Source organism: Ascaphus truei, chromosome 1 (genome assembly GCF_040206685.1).
Source record: "Ascaphus truei isolate aAscTru1 chromosome 1, aAscTru1.hap1, whole genome shotgun sequence".
NCBI lineage: Eukaryota > Metazoa > Chordata > Amphibia > Anura > Ascaphidae > Ascaphus > Ascaphus truei.
Window position 1 is genome coordinate 511532064 of NC_134483.1, and position 17513 is coordinate 511549576.

At 44.9% G+C, this 17513-nt stretch overlaps 1 protein-coding gene across 6 annotated transcripts in view; it reads right to left on the bottom strand.

Moving 5' to 3' along the window:
• SH3BP2 (SH3 domain binding protein 2) overlaps positions 1 to 17513 on the bottom strand; it is a 90495-nt gene that overhangs the window by 62061 nt on the left and 10921 nt on the right. Inside the window, exon 2 of one of the 6 annotated variants that reach the window (XM_075570720.1) lies at positions 6492 to 6607. The exons of 4 other annotated variants lie outside the window; for them this stretch is intronic. In XM_075570720.1, coding sequence (XP_075426835.1) covers positions 6492 to 6520 — 29 coding nt within the window. In that variant the 5' untranslated portion in view covers positions 6521 to 6607. Of the gene's footprint in view, positions 1 to 2251; positions 2347 to 6491; positions 6608 to 17513 lie in introns of those variants that run through there. One more of the 6 variants, XM_075570729.1, reaches the window with a different exon arrangement.

The window sequence follows — 17513 nt, forward strand, 5'->3', positions numbered from 1 at the left end:
CTCTCTCAATTCTCTCCTTTCCACGGACACACACACACACACACACACACACACACACACACACACACACACACTTCAATATTGCCCAATTGTTCAAACTGTGTTTAGACTATTTTCATGGTCGCTATTGTGGGTTTGGCCTGCTTGACATTCATTAGAGGCATTCATCAGCATTGATTTACCAGCTTTATTTTTCTGGCTGATTTTTGCTTCTACAGGATACAAGCATATTGAGCTAATGTACCAGTTACTGTGTGCTGGTTTATAGACACACAGTGCTAATATTTAATATATATTTTTTTGCACTCACATTATATACAGCTGAACCCCGTTATAACGCAGTCCTCAGGGTCCACCCGATACAACCACGTTCTAACCGGGATCGCGATAAAAAATGGCCACCGCGATCAGGGATTCCGCGTCCGCCGGAGGGGGAGAGCTGGGATAACTCTTCCAGCTCTCCCTTAAGCCGGTGTCGCAGTGGCACCCCCACACAGCATTACCTGGCATCTGCAGCTGATCTGTGTCCTGTGCAGAGAAGCTGTGAGTCTGCGAGAGGGGGGTGGGGGGAATCTCACAGAGTCTGGGCCAGGATATCAGTTGTCTGTGTGTGTCCCCTGGCCAGGAACCAGCTCCCTTCTCTCCTCCTCCCCGGCGGAGGTACAGGCCAGGAACCAGCTCCCCTCTCTCCTCCCCCCTGGCGGATGTACAGGGAGGGAGGGGGAAAAGGTTTTTGAATGGGGGGATGGGATGTGCAGGGGGGATGACGTGCAGGCAGGGGGATGTGATGTGCAGGCAGGGGGGATGGGATGTGCAGGGGGTGATGTACAGGCTGGGGGGGGGGGTGATGTGCAGGAAGGGGGGATGTGATGGGATGTACAGGCAGGGCTGGAAATACTGTAACGTACGTGCTTGCCACAAACTGGTACCGGACCGCAGGGCTGAAGTGGGGATGTATAAGCACCGACCTTAGGCCTCGGCCAAGGTACTTTCTTGCTGGCAGAGGCGCGCTGAGGCGCGCTTCCGCTCAGCACTGAGCCCCTACAGCCGCAATTAGAGCGGCTTTAGTAGGGGCTCGCCTACGCTTCCGCAAGCGAGCGGAAGCGTAGGTCTTAGGGAAATTTACATTTTCCCTGCTTGCCGGAGCGCAGGGCCGGTCACGTGAGCGGTTCGCCCAATGAGGGCGAACCAGCTCCGTGACGTCACTGGCCCGCCCCCGACGGCGCGCAGGGAAAGCACCCACAAAGCTAGGAAAAGCACCTGCTTTCCCTGATCCTCAGCGCGCCAGCGGGGAGCTTGGCCGAGGCCTTACGCCACGGAGTCAGCTCCGGAGTGCGGATTCCATGGTCAGACATAGCCAGGTCAGGATTGGAGAAAGCAGGGTTAACGTTATCCAGGCAGGGGGCACAAGAAACACTGGGGAAACCAGCGTAGCCGCTTCCGCACGGCGAAGGTGAAGTCTGTCAGGAACAAGGAAGTTGCGCCGAAGCTACTATGCAAGAAGCCCTTGGGCGGCAGGGGACTAGGAGCAGGATACACGGCACCAGGAGGCCTAGCAGGCCAAACAGAGAGTCTGTAACAAGCACAGTTACTTGCAACATGGATTGCAAAGTCTATGTCCAGCAACTTCCTGAGGGCGGGGCAGGCACTAAATAGCACAGGAGGCCAATCAGGCTAGAGCTGCACAGGAGGCAGGTGATTGCAGAAACAGGGAATAGTTTGTCTGGAACCTTCAAAGCTCTGGATGGATGGGCTCCAACCAAACCCAGGAGCGGATTCCTGACAGATACTATTTTTGGTCTAAGATTGCACACAATATTAACTGTTCACATTTATCTATGCACTGATAAAAAGGCGGTATTTTGTGGGTGTTAACCAGGTACAGATAAATATAGGAGATTGATGACTAGCATCAAAATGGGTCTGGTCCCGATATTAATATCAGCTACGGTAAAAAAAAAGCGTTATTTTTAGCAGTACCAAGTTGATGACTTGCACCTTCAATGGTGACTTTGACATAGAAAAAGGACTGCAGTGAAACCACCTGACCATGTACTACTTCCACTACCATTTCTAAAAGGTTGTTTCGTCTTTAAAGAAGCCGTTACTTCTACTTCTTTCATGGGAAACAAAATGGCTGCCAACTCTTTGGGAAATAGGAAGCTGCAATATCATCGGTTGTGGCTTTCTACTGGACAGCCATTTAAATCCCCTATAAAAAAAAAACAGGAAGTAATGCCAGTGACTTCACCTGTAAGGAATTCTGGAACCAGAGGGTCATGGAGCTGAAAATAGTGCGGTGCAGCAATAGTGCAGGACCCCGTTTCCCCCCCTTTCAGTCCTGTTAAAAAATTAAAATAATGGAGGTTAGTTGGGGTGAATTGCTCCAGTGTTTTTGTTTTGTTTTCTTAGAACCAATTCACATTTTAAATCATAACTGTGAGAATGTGCCCAGTTTTATTTTGAACATTTAGTATGAAAAAATATTTTCAAAATACATTAAAAAAAAAAAAAAAAAAAAAAATGTAATGTCTTCTCCTACTCAGCAAATATTTTTTGTCAGAAATATCAGTATCATGGACGTGGTTATCATGGGAAACATTTTGCTCAACCCTAGTGGCTGCAGAACAATTTGCGAGCACTCCTCAAGAATGTGTGGAACGAAACATCACCTCGAATACATAATCTAACCCATGTACACCGACATTGTAACAACCAGTAAAACCCACTTCCTGGGTCTATTGTATATTTCTGAATAGTTCGGGCCGGGGAGTCACAGTGGGCTTTCCCCAGGTAAGCAAGCCACACATTTCCTCATACCTCATGTTCAACAGCGTAAGGATAGCTCAAACAACAGCTTTAGCTCTTTTGAATAAGACACTGGTTTATTATCAACTGTATATACCAATTGTGCAGCGGAGAAAATGTCTGAACAGAAAAGAAGGGGAGTTCATGAAAGGCCTCAGGCAGGTACTTCCCTTTCTATTGAGTTGAGCTGGTTTGGGACTCGGGTTGTCACATAATTAGGGCGATGAGATTTCCAAAAGTAGAAACTGGGACACATGAAAACAAACAAAAAAAAAGTATACAACCAATAACATCACGTAAAAATATATATGGTGGGATTTGTTTCATGGAGTCCCCATTCATGCTGCATTTTTGATTTGTCAGTTTCCTAACATAACACAAACTCTCGAGTGTAGCAAAACGACGCTTTGCTTTATATTAAATCAAATCGTTTACTTCGAGTTTACCAGTACATTTAAAATGTTTTCCGTTTGATAAGACCGATCACATAAAAACATTTTTGTTACAGTTTTAAGCGCGTTCAATCAGGGAAATGCTAAAAAAATTAAAAAAATAAATTAAAAAAAAAAGGGGGGGGGGGGACAATTGAAAAATTGAGGAAATGTTTCGGGACACCGGGAGGTTTAATGAAAATCCGGGACTCTCCCGGCTAAACCCAGGACGTATGACCACCCAATCCATAACTCTGTTACAGGAAAGGCAATGGAGATACTTTGTCTGTGGCGTGCCTACTGTATGTTCTGCAAACGCCGTCAGCTTGGAGGGCTTACAGTATAAATACAATCTCCTGTCCCACCAGAGGCACAAAATCAGGCTTCTTATCAGAGTGCTCCTACAAACGACCATTTCACTGATGAAACCGCAGGTAGCCGTGAATTTATCCTGATTACTTAAAATCTTATGAAAGGTCCAGTGTGGACCTGAAACGCTGTTGTTCTTTCATGTTCCTTAAAATAAATTTAAAACTGGTGTCAAATGAACTGCGAGGAGAGCTCAACGTTATTTTTCTGGCGAATTGCCTGTTTTTTTTCTATTTTTGGATGCATACACATTTTGTTTTTGCTCCCCATATTAAAGTGTTTTACCCCATACTTTTTTTTTTTAATAGAAAACCTTAATAAACAAAACAATAGATTATTCTGGGGTTTAGGGTGATCTCAGAATCATTCAAATAAAACCCCCCCAGAAATGTCAGGTATGAGGGGGCACATTTAACTCCCTCTTTGCCATTTCCATGTCATATCAAAGCACACAATCCAACATCAACCTATTTTGTTTCTCTCTGAAAAATGTATTTATTTAGCCTGCTGTATGTAACCCCCTTTCCCCCACCCAAAGGGAGAGTTGCTTCAGGTTACCGGGTGTAGTGCTACTCACCTGTTAGGCTCTCAGAATTCTGAGCTTCCGCCAGTGTTAGTGGGGATAAACAGGACAGTCTTTCGGGTCTGATTCTCTTACTCTTTGGTGCAGTGCCTCCATCCAACAGGGCCTATCATGGATAGGTGCAGTCCCTGCAGGAAAGCTCTTTCCCTCCCCCTGAATGACTGCATCCTCAGGAAGGAGTAAAATATAACTGGTGGTCTTTATTCACATACTGCATACATGTTCATCTTGGTCCCTGGAGCCAACCCCGGGAGCCGGAGGCCCCAGTAGTCTCTCCTCCTCTCCCCTACTCCCTGGTGGAGTAAGGGGGTAGGTGCTTCCACTCCTCTCAGAGAGAGAAAGGCCGGCAGAGCCAGGTCCCTGGCTGTAAGACAACTAACTTCTGGCTGCAGCCCCTTTTTGTTACCAGAGGAGGGTCCCAGGTCTTAGCCCCGGTTATGGGCAGTACCTAGACCTTGGGCCCACCCCCCTGGGCCCACCCCCCCCCTGTCACTACTAGGGCGTTGTTTAGTACCCAGGTGGGTTCCTGGCTACATGTATAAAGTCTGAGATTCAATATCATTAGCTTACTTATAATCCTCCGTGCAAAGAGTGGGTTTTTATTTTTTTGGTTAATATTTTGGCCCCCAAAAATAATAATCCTGCCCACTCCACCATAGTAAATCCCCAAAAAGACAACCTACAATATCACCTTAACATGAATTCAACTCTTTGCATCCCCTCTTTCCTTCCTCCCTGCTTCATTTCCACCTTCCGTGTCACCAGTAAAGAAAACACGAAATAAAATAAAAGCCCCCGTAGAAACTGGTTTATATAGAACTTCCTAAAAAGTTTACCCATTTTTAATTTCAAATAAAAGACAACGAAATGAAAATACAAAAATTTCGATATGTACCTCTCTGGCACTCAAAGGATTAATATAAGCATGGGCTACAACCCACACAAAAGCTTCCAAAGATAGCAGAAGAATCCCGCGGTGTGTTTTGGAACTCTATCAAAATTCCTATTTGTTCTATGACAAGTCGGAATCATTTAGACATTGAGGGACCTATCGGGATGTTCTCGGATGAAATGCCCATTGACTTTGAGAGATGGCTCGACCGCCGCTTCGGTGATTTTAGAATTATACCCTAAGGCGGGGGTGGGCAGCTGCAGTCCTCAAGGGCCACCAACAGGTCAGGTTTTCAGGATATCCCTGCTTCAGCACCGGTGGCGGACCACCGGTGCTGAAGCAGGGATATCCTGAAAACCTGACCAGTTGGTGGCCCTTGAGAACTGGAATTGGCCACTCCTGCCCGAAGACATTTAATCAATGTGACCTTACAGCGTATTAACGATATGTATTATAATGAATGATTATTAAGTCAGATGGTAGTGTTATTGGGTAATAAAAGGAATCATATATGTGCAATAACTTAAAATGTACGTCCGGCAGGAATATAGATCTCGCAAACGAGGCTGGAATTGGAACGCAAAGAAAAGGGATATTGTGTGTTGTTGCCCATATTTTATTTCTTAAAAAAAAGTGATTCAAAGTGCCGAGAGCAAACCAAACTCTGGTGAAGTTTGACCACAGAATGTGTAGGACTTTGACGGCTGTCCCATAAAAATGTATGTGGCACGTCAACGTTGTGATATATGAAACCAATAACCTGGCAGAAAAGATACCGGAATACTATAAAACTAAAATCAGGTCTAAAAAATGTAATTCAGTGTAAATGTAAAAACAAACTGCTCTACCAGCGCAGACTCCATATCAGATTCTATTGTTACAAGCGACCTTTAGTTTTGTGATGAACTGTTACATGTTTTCTCATCTCTTATCTAAGGCCGTGGATATAGTAGGCGCGCGCACACAACGGAGCGCATGGCGTCGCACGCCTGTCGGCCAAGCGATCTGTGGCCCGTGATCCACAGCGACGGGGAGGCGTGGCCATGATGTCACGTGAGCGCGTCGCTGAACCGCCCACGAGACCCGACCGTCGCGTGACAAAAACATTTTTTTTGTCTGCTCGAAAATCACGGTAGTGCTTCACCTCGCGCTCTATGGTCTGCGTCCGAGGCACGGCCGTTAGTCACGTGGCGTATGGACGCTGCCTTACTGAAACAGCGATGCGTCATATTTGTGTAGTGTAAGCCAAGGCAAACAGAACTACATGCACAATAACAGTGTTACATTGAAAAGCTGTGATAATTCTTTCCTTGGATACTGCTGGTGTTTTGCCCCCAATAATGCACTAATTTATAGCAGGAAATATTTGGTGCATAGCCCCCTCTAACCCTCACAACACTACACTCACCTGCAGGGTGACAACTCAGTGCCTGGCATTAAGACCCCAATGTAAGCTTTGTTCTTTGTCCAAGACAAATTCTCTGTGCTGAGAAACCAGTATCGTAGCCCAAGGCCTGGCACATTCTGTGGAATATATGCAAACAAGCAACTCTATAATAATTTATTTCTCTCCGAGATAGAGATTATATATATATATATATAATCTCTATCTATATTCTCTCTCTGTGCATACACTGTTGCTCCCATATCTATACATGGTTTTTAATATGGCAGCCTCCATATAAACCAGTGTCCTAGCAAGTAAAACTTTAGTCTTAAAGATGCAATTTTGACCAAATTAAACTAGGACACGAATATGTTTAGGAGGACCAAATCAAGCAACTGCCGTGTTAAAAAAAATAAATAAAAAAAATGTCTTTTTTTGAAAATTGCAATTGTAGTTTTTTTGTGTCGGTTTAAAAAATAAAATAAAAAATACCTACAAATATGGCGGCAGACTACCAACAGCTGCAGCTTTTCTATTGGCCACCGGAACAAACCCTTACCCCGGTGACCATGTTGTTTCTCCTGTTTCCCTGGCAGACCGGCTGTGGAATTGGAGAGAGGGGCCCAAATATCAGGGGTCCCACTGATGAGCTCCAGGGGACCCTCGGTTTAGGTAAGATACAAAAATCTGTTTCTTCTTTGTTCCTACCAACCCCTTCCCCCCCCCCCTCCTGCCCCTCCACCCCGCCTCTTTATATATGAAAGATACTTCTGAAAAACATACACGGGCCAGGTTATGGTGTCGCTTTTGGAGGAGGATGAGGGAGCTGATGCAGATTTATCCACAGCATTAAGACAAGATCTACTTTTACCGCATCCTTTCAAGTTAGTCCAGCTATCCTACCTTTTATCTTCTCCCTGAAGTCCACAAAGACCTCCGGTCCCCTCCTGGACAACCTATCGTTGCAGGACTAGGGGGTCTGTGTGAATCTGTTTGTGATTTTCGGGAAAATTGGGACACTTGAAGTCAATGGTAGTTTCTATGCGTATGTGCCACAATTGGCATTATCCCCGTTTAATGAATAACCCTGAAGAGTCACAAAGTGCGACTTTCATTTGTTTGCTTGAAAAGAATAATAAAATTAAAAAGGACCATTAAATCACAGTGCTACGTACAGTACGTTTGGTTACCGAACAGTGGTTACAGTGCAACTAAATATAGCACTGTGAGCTTCTATAAGGTAGCAAATAAACCTTTTCTGTTGCCAAGCCAAAGAAAATGAAAGAATTTACAGACCCAATCACCAATAAAGTGAAAACGTTACTTATTCACAGCCTGTGAAAAACTCATATTTTTCTTCTGTCTGGTGTCCTCTAAAATGCTCAGCACATGCTCATTCTCCAGGTTTAATTGTCTGGCCAATAATGGCAACACAATCGAATTAAAACAGAACAAAAGAAAACACGGGTTTTACCTGTAGATTCAAGGATTGACAAAAAAAGTCACATCATCAAAAGAGATGATATAGGATTCCAAAATTCTCCAAAAGTAGTGGGCTTGAGTTGCAAAATATTTGAAAGCAACAATTTCCCACAATTTTGTTAGTACCCTTGAAATTTTTTTTTACAAAAAACCTATAAATATGGCTAATGGGATCACCAACGGGAAGCTGAGACGTCATCTCCTGATGGTAATGCTGCTTTCTATTGGTCGTCGGAGGCTGGCCCGGGGGCTAAATTGTTCTCCCGGGCAATTGTTTTTTTTTATTTCCGGGCGATTCATTGGATTATTTATTATTATTATTATTTATTTGTCCCTTGAAAGCGAAGTAGTGCAGTTGAAATCCACGGGACTTCCCAGAAACACTAAGTTAAGAAGAAATACTCCTTCCCCCCATAAAAACCCATTGAGCAGCACAGAGCGCTACAGTAATCTATTGTTTTTAAAAAGCCTTCATCATCTACACATTAAACTCAATGCGTGAAATTTCCAGTGGCGACTATTAAATTCTGGCAGGGAAGTGACAATCTAGTTCACGATCTTTCTATTCTATGTTCCTTGTTTTCCAGGCTGGCTCCCCTACTGGGCTCAGTTTGTCCATGCAATCACGCCCTACTATGTAGGGGGCTGCCCCCGCTGTCTTTTTATTATTGTATTTTTTTTTACCTTTCTGTAACTTTTATTCTATCAATAGGAATTCAACAGAAACCGTGTGTGTGCGAAAGAAAAACACAAACTACGGGTTTATGAGATATTGAGAACTGCGCACGACACCGCTCAGAGACTGCAGGAAAGAGACTAAAAGTGTTTTTTTATTTAAACTGGATGTCCAGTTTTTGTGCTGGGACAGTGCAGCCCATCCACATAAACAACAGCTGTATAGTGTCACGGGAGACCAATGCTTTTAACACCAAAATACCCGGATCCTTTGATTGAGCAAAGCAAGAGATAAAATAAATTGTAATTTGTTTACAGAATGATTTACAATTACAACGAAAAATACACGTACTAGTTACGATGTTAAGTCTTGTTACAGGATGGATCTTTCACTGCATGTTAAATCTTGGGTGAGTCTCCTTTCCTGATGGGCTGCACAGGTTCTTATAGGGTTAACATTCCTACCTTTAAACTCTGCAGCCAACCTCTGCGTGGGAAACAAATATTCCCACCTATCCCAGAGCTGCCAGTCCTAGGTAGCCTGGCACTGGGAGCTTCAGCATAGCAACTGGGCATGTGCAACAAACGCCATCTTTTCCCCACTTGTCATGCCACACCCCCTGCCCGCTCAGCGCCTGAAAGTCTGGGCAGAGCAACCATTTGCCAGGATACTTATTGAAATGCTCTCCCTTTCCCCCTCCTTGCTAACAACTGGGTAATACCTCCATATCCTTGCTAACAAATGGTTAACACCTCCATATCCTGGACTCCCTTTGAAACTGGTCCTTTGAAGCTTAGAGGGCGGAGTAGCTCCCTCTGTTTCCTATGCAAATGGATGTGACGATGGAGAGGAATTGGCCCGGTATTAAAGGGGTTGCACCCCATTTGGCCACCCCTGACCACACCAGGGAGACAATGGGTTAACTGGACTAAGGTCCAGAAATGTGATTTAACCCTTGTTATGACCTGTAAATGTATTTTCCCCTGTTCCATTGTAATGTCTGTGTTAGTCAGTGTCTGCATCACACACACACTAGAATCCATCCGGGAGCACAAGGGTTAATAGTCCTTTAATGATTATAGCTCTTTGTGAAGTTTTCCCGCCTTTTCAGGCACCATTTTGCAGGTCCCCATAAGCCGCCATTAGGGCTCAATGCTTTTTAATGGTGAATCTTGCTGTGAAGTCCGGTTCCTGAGAAGACCAGCAGATGGCGTCCGAGAGGGAGAGCGGCGGTTTCCCATTGAAAGTCTATGGGCTCATTGACTTCAATGGAGAAACCCTCGAAAGAGCTTTTCAGGAATGAGTTGGCTGCCTTCCAAACCGCTTAACCGCAAAACGGATACAATGTCCTTTAAAAGAGTTAAAATCACTTGAGTCAAGTTCAACGTCAATTAGCATGGGAATAAACAGTTCTGGGGGCCCTAGAAATAAAATTCTTTTTGCCCCTAGTTCCTAGGCTTCCCCCCACTCGACCACAACCGGGTCTCCGAATCCTGGACCCCCGATAAGGGTCGAACCAGATAGAGCGGGTCGCGCCATAGGCTTTGCCGGCGGCGGCAGAAACGGCTCAGAAAAATTAATGTGAAATGCTGAATTTTAGGTATCCATATCTCCGGTTCCGGAGGGACCAGAGGATCAAGGTTTGTGGTATCTGTAGTCACTGCTCCGGCATCACTGCAGAACCATCCTTGACCCTCTTGGACCAACCCGATGGAGTATGGACCCCCTTGAAAGTTCGGGGCTTTTACCATTGATTCCAATGGGAGAAAAACCGCATGGTGAAAAAATGACTAAGTGTAAAATGTTGAAATGTGTAAGTCCATATCTCCGGTTCTGGAATGCCCAGAGGGATGGGATTTGGTTGACATGTAGCCAAGGTTCCGGCTTTAATGCATGCCCATTTCCAGCCCCCTCAGACCAACCAGACGGAGTATGGACGACTGTAAAGATTTGTGGATTTTCTCATAGACTTCAATGGCGGCGGTTCCCCATTGAAAGTCTATGGTAGGAAACCCCATTGACTACAACGGCGGAGTTGCTCCATTGAAACCCATGGCGGCGGAGCCCGTTGCTTTCAATGGGGATTTAGTGAAAAGCTGAGATTTCTTTTTCAGTGGAGATTTTTGTATTAAAATGATTTAATGTGCATTTGTGTAACTCCGGCTCAATAGGTCGTAGCAAGTCGCTTTTTGGATCATATGGTGTCCCAGTTCTGGCAATGCGAACTGGGAAGCTTGGACCTGCTAGACCAAACGGAACCGGATATTTTAATACGTTTATGTTTTATGCTTAATACTGTATACTAAGGTATGGATAAATTCCAGAGGCAATTTCTTTGGCCATAATGTAGCAGATAGCCGGAGAGGCGACCAAATGTCTAGGACTTAAGTATTGTTCAAAGAGTTTTGTCACCCTCACTGTTTATCCGAGGCTCAAACCAGAGCAGTTCTTAAGTGTTCCAGTTAACACCTTCCAACAAAGGTTTTCCTGCCATAAAGCCAAATGGGTAGAATGGCTGGCATTCCATTTGCATATGTGGGGCTACAGAAATGAGACCCCAGAGTTCTACTGCGCCTGTGCCAGCTAGCAGGGGGGCAGGTGTTGAAATGTGTTCCCATGTTAAAGATTGGCTGGAGGTAATTGAAAACCAATCACCGGTGCTTAATGTTACAGATAGGGGGACAAAAGGTTTATAAACTGCTGTCCACCCATATATCCTTTGTCTTCGTTTGCCGATATGGTTACCTGATATCACCTGAATGATTTCCTGTTTGCTGAGAGAAACGCTATGCACTGTCTTCCTGCCAGAGGTCTTTTCATGCTTTTGGGTGTCTTTATGACTATGAAGAGTGCTGTATGAATTGCCAGTCCAGCTGTGACTGCTTCATCATTTCCATTTTAAGTAAGTGTCTATATTTTGCCCGTTATTTTTACATTATTTTGTTCTCCTTTATCAAGGAATAAATTATATTTATCATATCTTAAGTCTCGTCCCAGTTCAAACCCAGGTATATATATATATATATTTATATATAGTTTTGGTGTAAATTACAACTTGTCACAAGCTACCGTGACAATGGATTTTTATCCATACTGAACGACTTCCTCTGACCATTACTTTAATAAAAAAAATCTAAACCTTGGGGACTTTTATTCATCAATTTTTTATATACACCTTTATCAAAATTGCGCTATAACCTTTTTAATGATTTTACCTGACCAGCACTCACAGCAAATCTCAGCGTGTAGGACCTTCCTAGCAGAAGTTAGCTAAAATCCATTCACTGTGCTGCGGGCTGCTGTGTTTTAAAACCATTTTTTCTTTGCACGTTTACAGGGAAACACTGCTGCAGTAATACATTTCATAGTTAGACAACATGATTCTCGCCACCTTATAACTGGTGGGAGACACACATACATGTTTATTGAACGCACAGTGTTTTTGCCATTACTGGGCGGCAGAGCTGACAATTTACATTTTCCCAATATGGCTCAGGGGCCCCCAGCCGGGCCAAATACCTTCATTTACTGACCTGGGTACCCCTTGGCCATCAGATTTAGTTACTGTGTTTCTTTCATAGACTTTTGAAATGGGAAGACACGACAGGGTCACAGCTATAAGAAAACAAAGTACATCAAGTAAGTGCCTTTTGTTTTTTGCTAAAGGAGCTTGCTAGGCACCCCATTTTGGATGCCTCCAGCTGTCGGTGGACACTCGGCGGAGACGGTGTCTTTGTTCCGTCGCGGCTATGACATCCCTCCTGCTCCCGCGGTGCGAGAGCAGCTTGGTACAGTCTCCTGTGAAGCCTGGCATGGCAAAAAGTCCACCCACTCTTACACTTTGAACAACATGCGAGGCAAAGGTTGTTAGAGGGGTGGGTCCCCCCGAGCTGGAGGCATCCGACAGAGGAGGCGGTGAGAGACACTGCGGTGAGGTGATCCTGTACTACACTAATAAGTGTTATATGCCCTGTTTTAAGTGCATGATTGTAAGTGCGCATTTTGTACTTTATACATAAAAATCTTTTTTATAAGACTGATCTGCGCTATGTAGTCTCTCTATTTCTCCTTATCAGTACTACCTCCCCTGAGTCACTGGATGGGATTCCTGAACATTATATACCCTCAAAGAACTGCCAGTCGCAGCTTTATTTGAAAGTGCCTTTCAACTACCAGTATCTTGTGAGTTGGCTGTGTATAGAGCCAAGTTACCATCATTGCCACTCCACATTTTCAAACATTTGCGTTTAAATTGTTTATTTGTGTCTTTTTTCCCCCATATGCTCCCCCTGGATTGTATGAAAATATTCTCACTCCTTGGAACCAGCGAAGACATGTCCCACCAGAGGGTTTGAGCTGGGAGATAAGACTTCATATTTTGTATTATTCACATTTTGCACTATTAGATTTTCTCATAACTGGTAAATATTTAGTGAATGGCTAATATTAAAGTGATCACTTGCTGCTGTTCGCGCTTTTTTTCACCTTCACGTGTTCCCCATCCTGAGATGCCCCATCATATTGCAGTTCATGTTGTATTTTCTTAGACCGTTGATTTCCAAGCTCAACTCCACACTGGTCATAGCCGTTTGTCCTACACAAATCCCTGAACAAATATCATGTGGTCATACAAAGCAATTACATCTCCTGGAATAAATGGAGTAAGTTCAGAGAAGATAATGGAACTAGTCTGTTTCCTCAAAGACCTTGTGTGGAAGCAGTGTCTCCACACTGAAGCTGGTAACCCCCCTCCTGGCATCTTCTGTGGACTTCTTCACTAAAGCCACAGTTGGAGCAAGGAATTTGGCCCCCATGATCTTGTGATGTAGTTCCTTTCTGATTGGATGCAGGGTTTGGACAGGGATCAGAAATACACAAGGAAGTTTGCAAGTACCTTAATGTATGAGCTGATAAAATGCATGATACCGTTGGTGCAGATGTAGCCAGAATTTACCTTCCTCTGAGCCGCCGGAAAAAAAGGCAAAATGCTGTGACTCTGGAGAAGGTAAGAGCCATACACAGCAATTAGGAACCCGTTCTTTTTTGTCATGCCCCCACCCTCCCCCCAGTGGCAGACTTACCACTAGGTCCGATAGGCCCGGGCCTAGGGGTGGCAACATTTGGGGGCAGCAAATTTACTTCTCCCCCCCTCGCCCAATATACAGAGGCCCTACTCTCTTCCCCAATGATTGCCAGGGGAGAGCGGGGCTTCCTTAATGCTGCCCTCCTCCTTCAGTGTTAATGTGACGTTGCAGCGTCATTTTACACTGAAGGAGGGCAGCATGAAGGAGGAGCGTGGCATCAAGTGCCTAAGGGCAGCATTTTGGTAATTCCGCCACTGCGCCGTCCCCCTTCCCCCCCGTAGTGTTAATCCCGGGGGGATGCTGTGGTCGCGCTTGTGCAGCTTTAACCAGTGGAAAGTTAGATCTGTTACATTTCCCCACAAAACAGGCCACAAGCAAACTCCAGTCTTTGAGATACAGTTCCTGTTTGCTGTGAATATTTCAAACTTTTTCACTTTTGAACCATTGGTAGACAGGACAATTAAATGTTTAGCCGCTGCAGAAGAATCTTTTGTGCAAATAATGAACTCATCAGCAGTTTCTGTATTGGTGATAGTTTCCTGGGTTATAAAAGTCCATGGTCTCTGGATTCAGTTCAGTCAAAGTCTTGGCAATGTGAGTGCCATCTGTGTTGGAGACAAACCAGACTTAAATAGCCAAGTGAGACCCACCAATGCCAAGGATAGCCACCTCAGTGGCTAACAATGTATCCCTTGCTGTCTATATTGCAGACTCTCTAGCACAGTGTTTCTCGACTAGTTTGTCACCCTCTGCCAGTTGTGCCACGGCCCCTGGGAGAAGCCCTGCCGCCTGTTCAGTCTGGAGACCGAGAGGCTGTGATCCACCTCTACTCACCTCTCTCTCAGCCCAGCACAGAGGAGAGAGAGGAAAGGTGGATATCAGCCTCCCCGCCATGAAAGTGGAGTGTGTGATAGAGAAAGGTGATTAGTATGCTATGTTTGACTTAGAAAAGGGTGAGTGATCGCTGTGACAAGGCAGGGGTGCATGTGCAGTATAAGGGCGAGTATGAAGTGTGTAAGAAGAGGGCGAGCGGGGTGGGTTTGTGTATGTGGGGAAGTCGAACTTGGTGCGTGTGAGCGAGAAGGGTTGCATGCGTTCGAGCACGGGTGCCCTGAGATTGAAAAAATCCTCCAGGAGTACTAGTGCTCAAAGAAGGTTGAGAACCACTGTCCTAGCAGATTGCCTTTATCTCGACAGAAGGCTCAGCGAGTAAAGCCACTGACTGAAAACAATCACACTGCCTTTAAAAGCAGTGGAGCTTTAATTCAAGTCCTGGTGTCAAATTCTTGTGACCTGGGGCAAGTCAATCAAATCAAATCAAATCAAATCAGCTTTATTGGCATGACGAAAGAACATTTCAGTATTGCCAAAACGTGAATAATAGGGGGTGGGAGACAATAATTACACGAATACTAGGGGGTAGGGTATAATGATTGCAGGGTATAGGGGTATAGGGGTAACAGTTTCACACAGGGGAGTGGGGGTTAGTGTACATCTCTCAGCTTGTGGCAGGTGCTGATAGTGTGCAGCTAGTTCTGCTGTGGTTTCATCTTCTCCCAGGAGGATCGCTATTTTTTGGTTCTCTTCTGTATTATTAAAGTTCTGGATAGCAGCATTGAGTTTCTCTAGGTGGGCACTCCTCACTTCAGAGTATTGTGTGCAACGCAACAGGAAGTGAGTTTCATCTTCTACCTCACCTAGCTCACATCTTTGGCACAGTCTCATCTCCCGGGGCTTCCAGTTCTGTCTGTGCCTGCCTGTTTCTATTTCTAGGCTGTGGGCACTTATTCTGTACTGGCTCAGGGTCTGTCTCTGTTTTGGGTCTTTTACCTTCAGTAGGTAGGGTGCCAGAGTGTATTCTCTCTGTAGGCTGTGGTAGGTCTCCAACTTCTTTGAGCGTTGGATATCATTTTCCCATCTTGTCACATACTGCTTCTTCATTTCGTTGGCGATTGAGTTGATTTCTTTTTTCGGCAGGTAGTTAGTCTGTGTGGGGTTTTGTCCTTGGAGTGAGAGGACAAGTTGTTTGATGGCACAGGGTTTAGTGAGGAGGTCCTGACTTTGCATTGCTCTGTAGCTGGTGTTTAGGTGAGCCCAGAATGTCAGTGCTCTCTTCTGTACAGTGAGCAGTAGAGGAAAGCGGCCCAGCTCAGCCCGGCATGCATTGTTTGATGTACTCCTGTGTACTTGGAGAAGGTGTTTGCAGAATTCCAGATGCAGTATTTCTGTTGGGCTGGTATCCCATTTTGTGGAGTCTGGGTATGTTACAGGGCCCCACACCTCGCTGCCATACAGAAGGATGGGTGTGATGATGCTGTTGAATATTTTCTCCCAGATTCTTATTGGTGGTTTGAGGTGGTACATCTGTTTCCTTATTGCATAAAATGCTCTGCGGGCCTTCTCCTTCAGTGTATTTATGGCCAGGTTGAATTTCCCTGATGAGCTGATTGTTAGACCAAGGTACGTGTAGCTCGTTGTCTGTTCTAGTGCATTGTCGTCCAGTGTGAATTGAGATATGGTCGGATGTTTTTTTGATTTTTTTTGGAATACCATTATTCTGTTTTTTTCTAGGTTCACAGAGAGTGCCCAGGTCTGGCTGAATTTTTCTAGTATTGCCAGTTTCTGTTGGAGGCCTTGTTCTGTTGGAGACAGCAGGAGTAGGTCGTCTGCGTATAGTAGAGACTTAATCTCAGTTCCAGCCAAGTTGAGCCCAGGTGCTGGGGAGGATTCTAGGGCTGCTGCGAGCTCATTGATGTAGATGTTAAAAAGTGTGGGACTCAGGCTGCAGCCCTGTCTAACTCCACGGCCTTGATGGAAGAAGTCTGTCCTTTTGTTATTTACTTTCACGCAGCATTTGTTTTCAGAGTAAATACTTTTGATCGTGTCGTATGTTCTCCCCCCTATTCCGCTCTCTAGTATTTTCAGCAATAGGCCTGGATGCCAGATGGAGTCGAAGGCTTTTTTGAAGTCCACAAAGCAAGCAAAGATTTTGCCCTTGTTGGTGTTGTGGATGTGCTTATTGATCAGGCTGTGTAGGGTATAGATGTGATCCGTGGTGCAGTGGTTTGGCAGGAAGCCTGTCTGGCTCTTACTCAGTACACTCTGCTCTGTCAGGAAGGTGAGGATTCTGCTGTTCAAGATGCTGTTGAACAGTTTCCCCAGGGTGCTGCTGACACAGATTCCTCTGTAATTGGATGGGTCCATCCTGTCTCCTTTCTTGTGGATAGGGGTTATCAGCCCTTCGTTCCACAGTTAAGGGAAGTAGCCAGTCACTTTATCTCATGTGCCTCAGGCACCAAAATTACTTTTGTAAGCTCTACTAGGTATGCATTCATTGTACGTGCCTGTTACGTACAGTCAGTGCCATATAAGGAAACAATATTATCATTGTTATTATTAAACAGCATTAACACATACAAGGTATCACATCACTAGGATAAGGGAATTTAACTGTTCCTGCAGAGCATGATTCTCAGAGAAATGTATCTTCGACAGGGAACATCCACTGTCTGGCACTCTTAACACCTCTTGACTAGGCCAGTTCTATCAGAAACTTCCCCTGGGATGAGGTTCTTGGAGCAATCCACGAAGATAGCTCCATTAATGGTTTCAAATATTTTACTGAGCCTCAAACACATGCCTCATGTTTAGGCTGGTGTGGCAAGCTAAGAAAAAAAAGCCTGGAACAGCTTTTGAGACCCAGCTCAAGGCCGTGGCTGGGCTTGCACTGGGTGAGGGAGGTGAACAGTGTGGTACACATAATGCAGATGTGCAAAGCTTCAGTGCTGGATAATGAATACC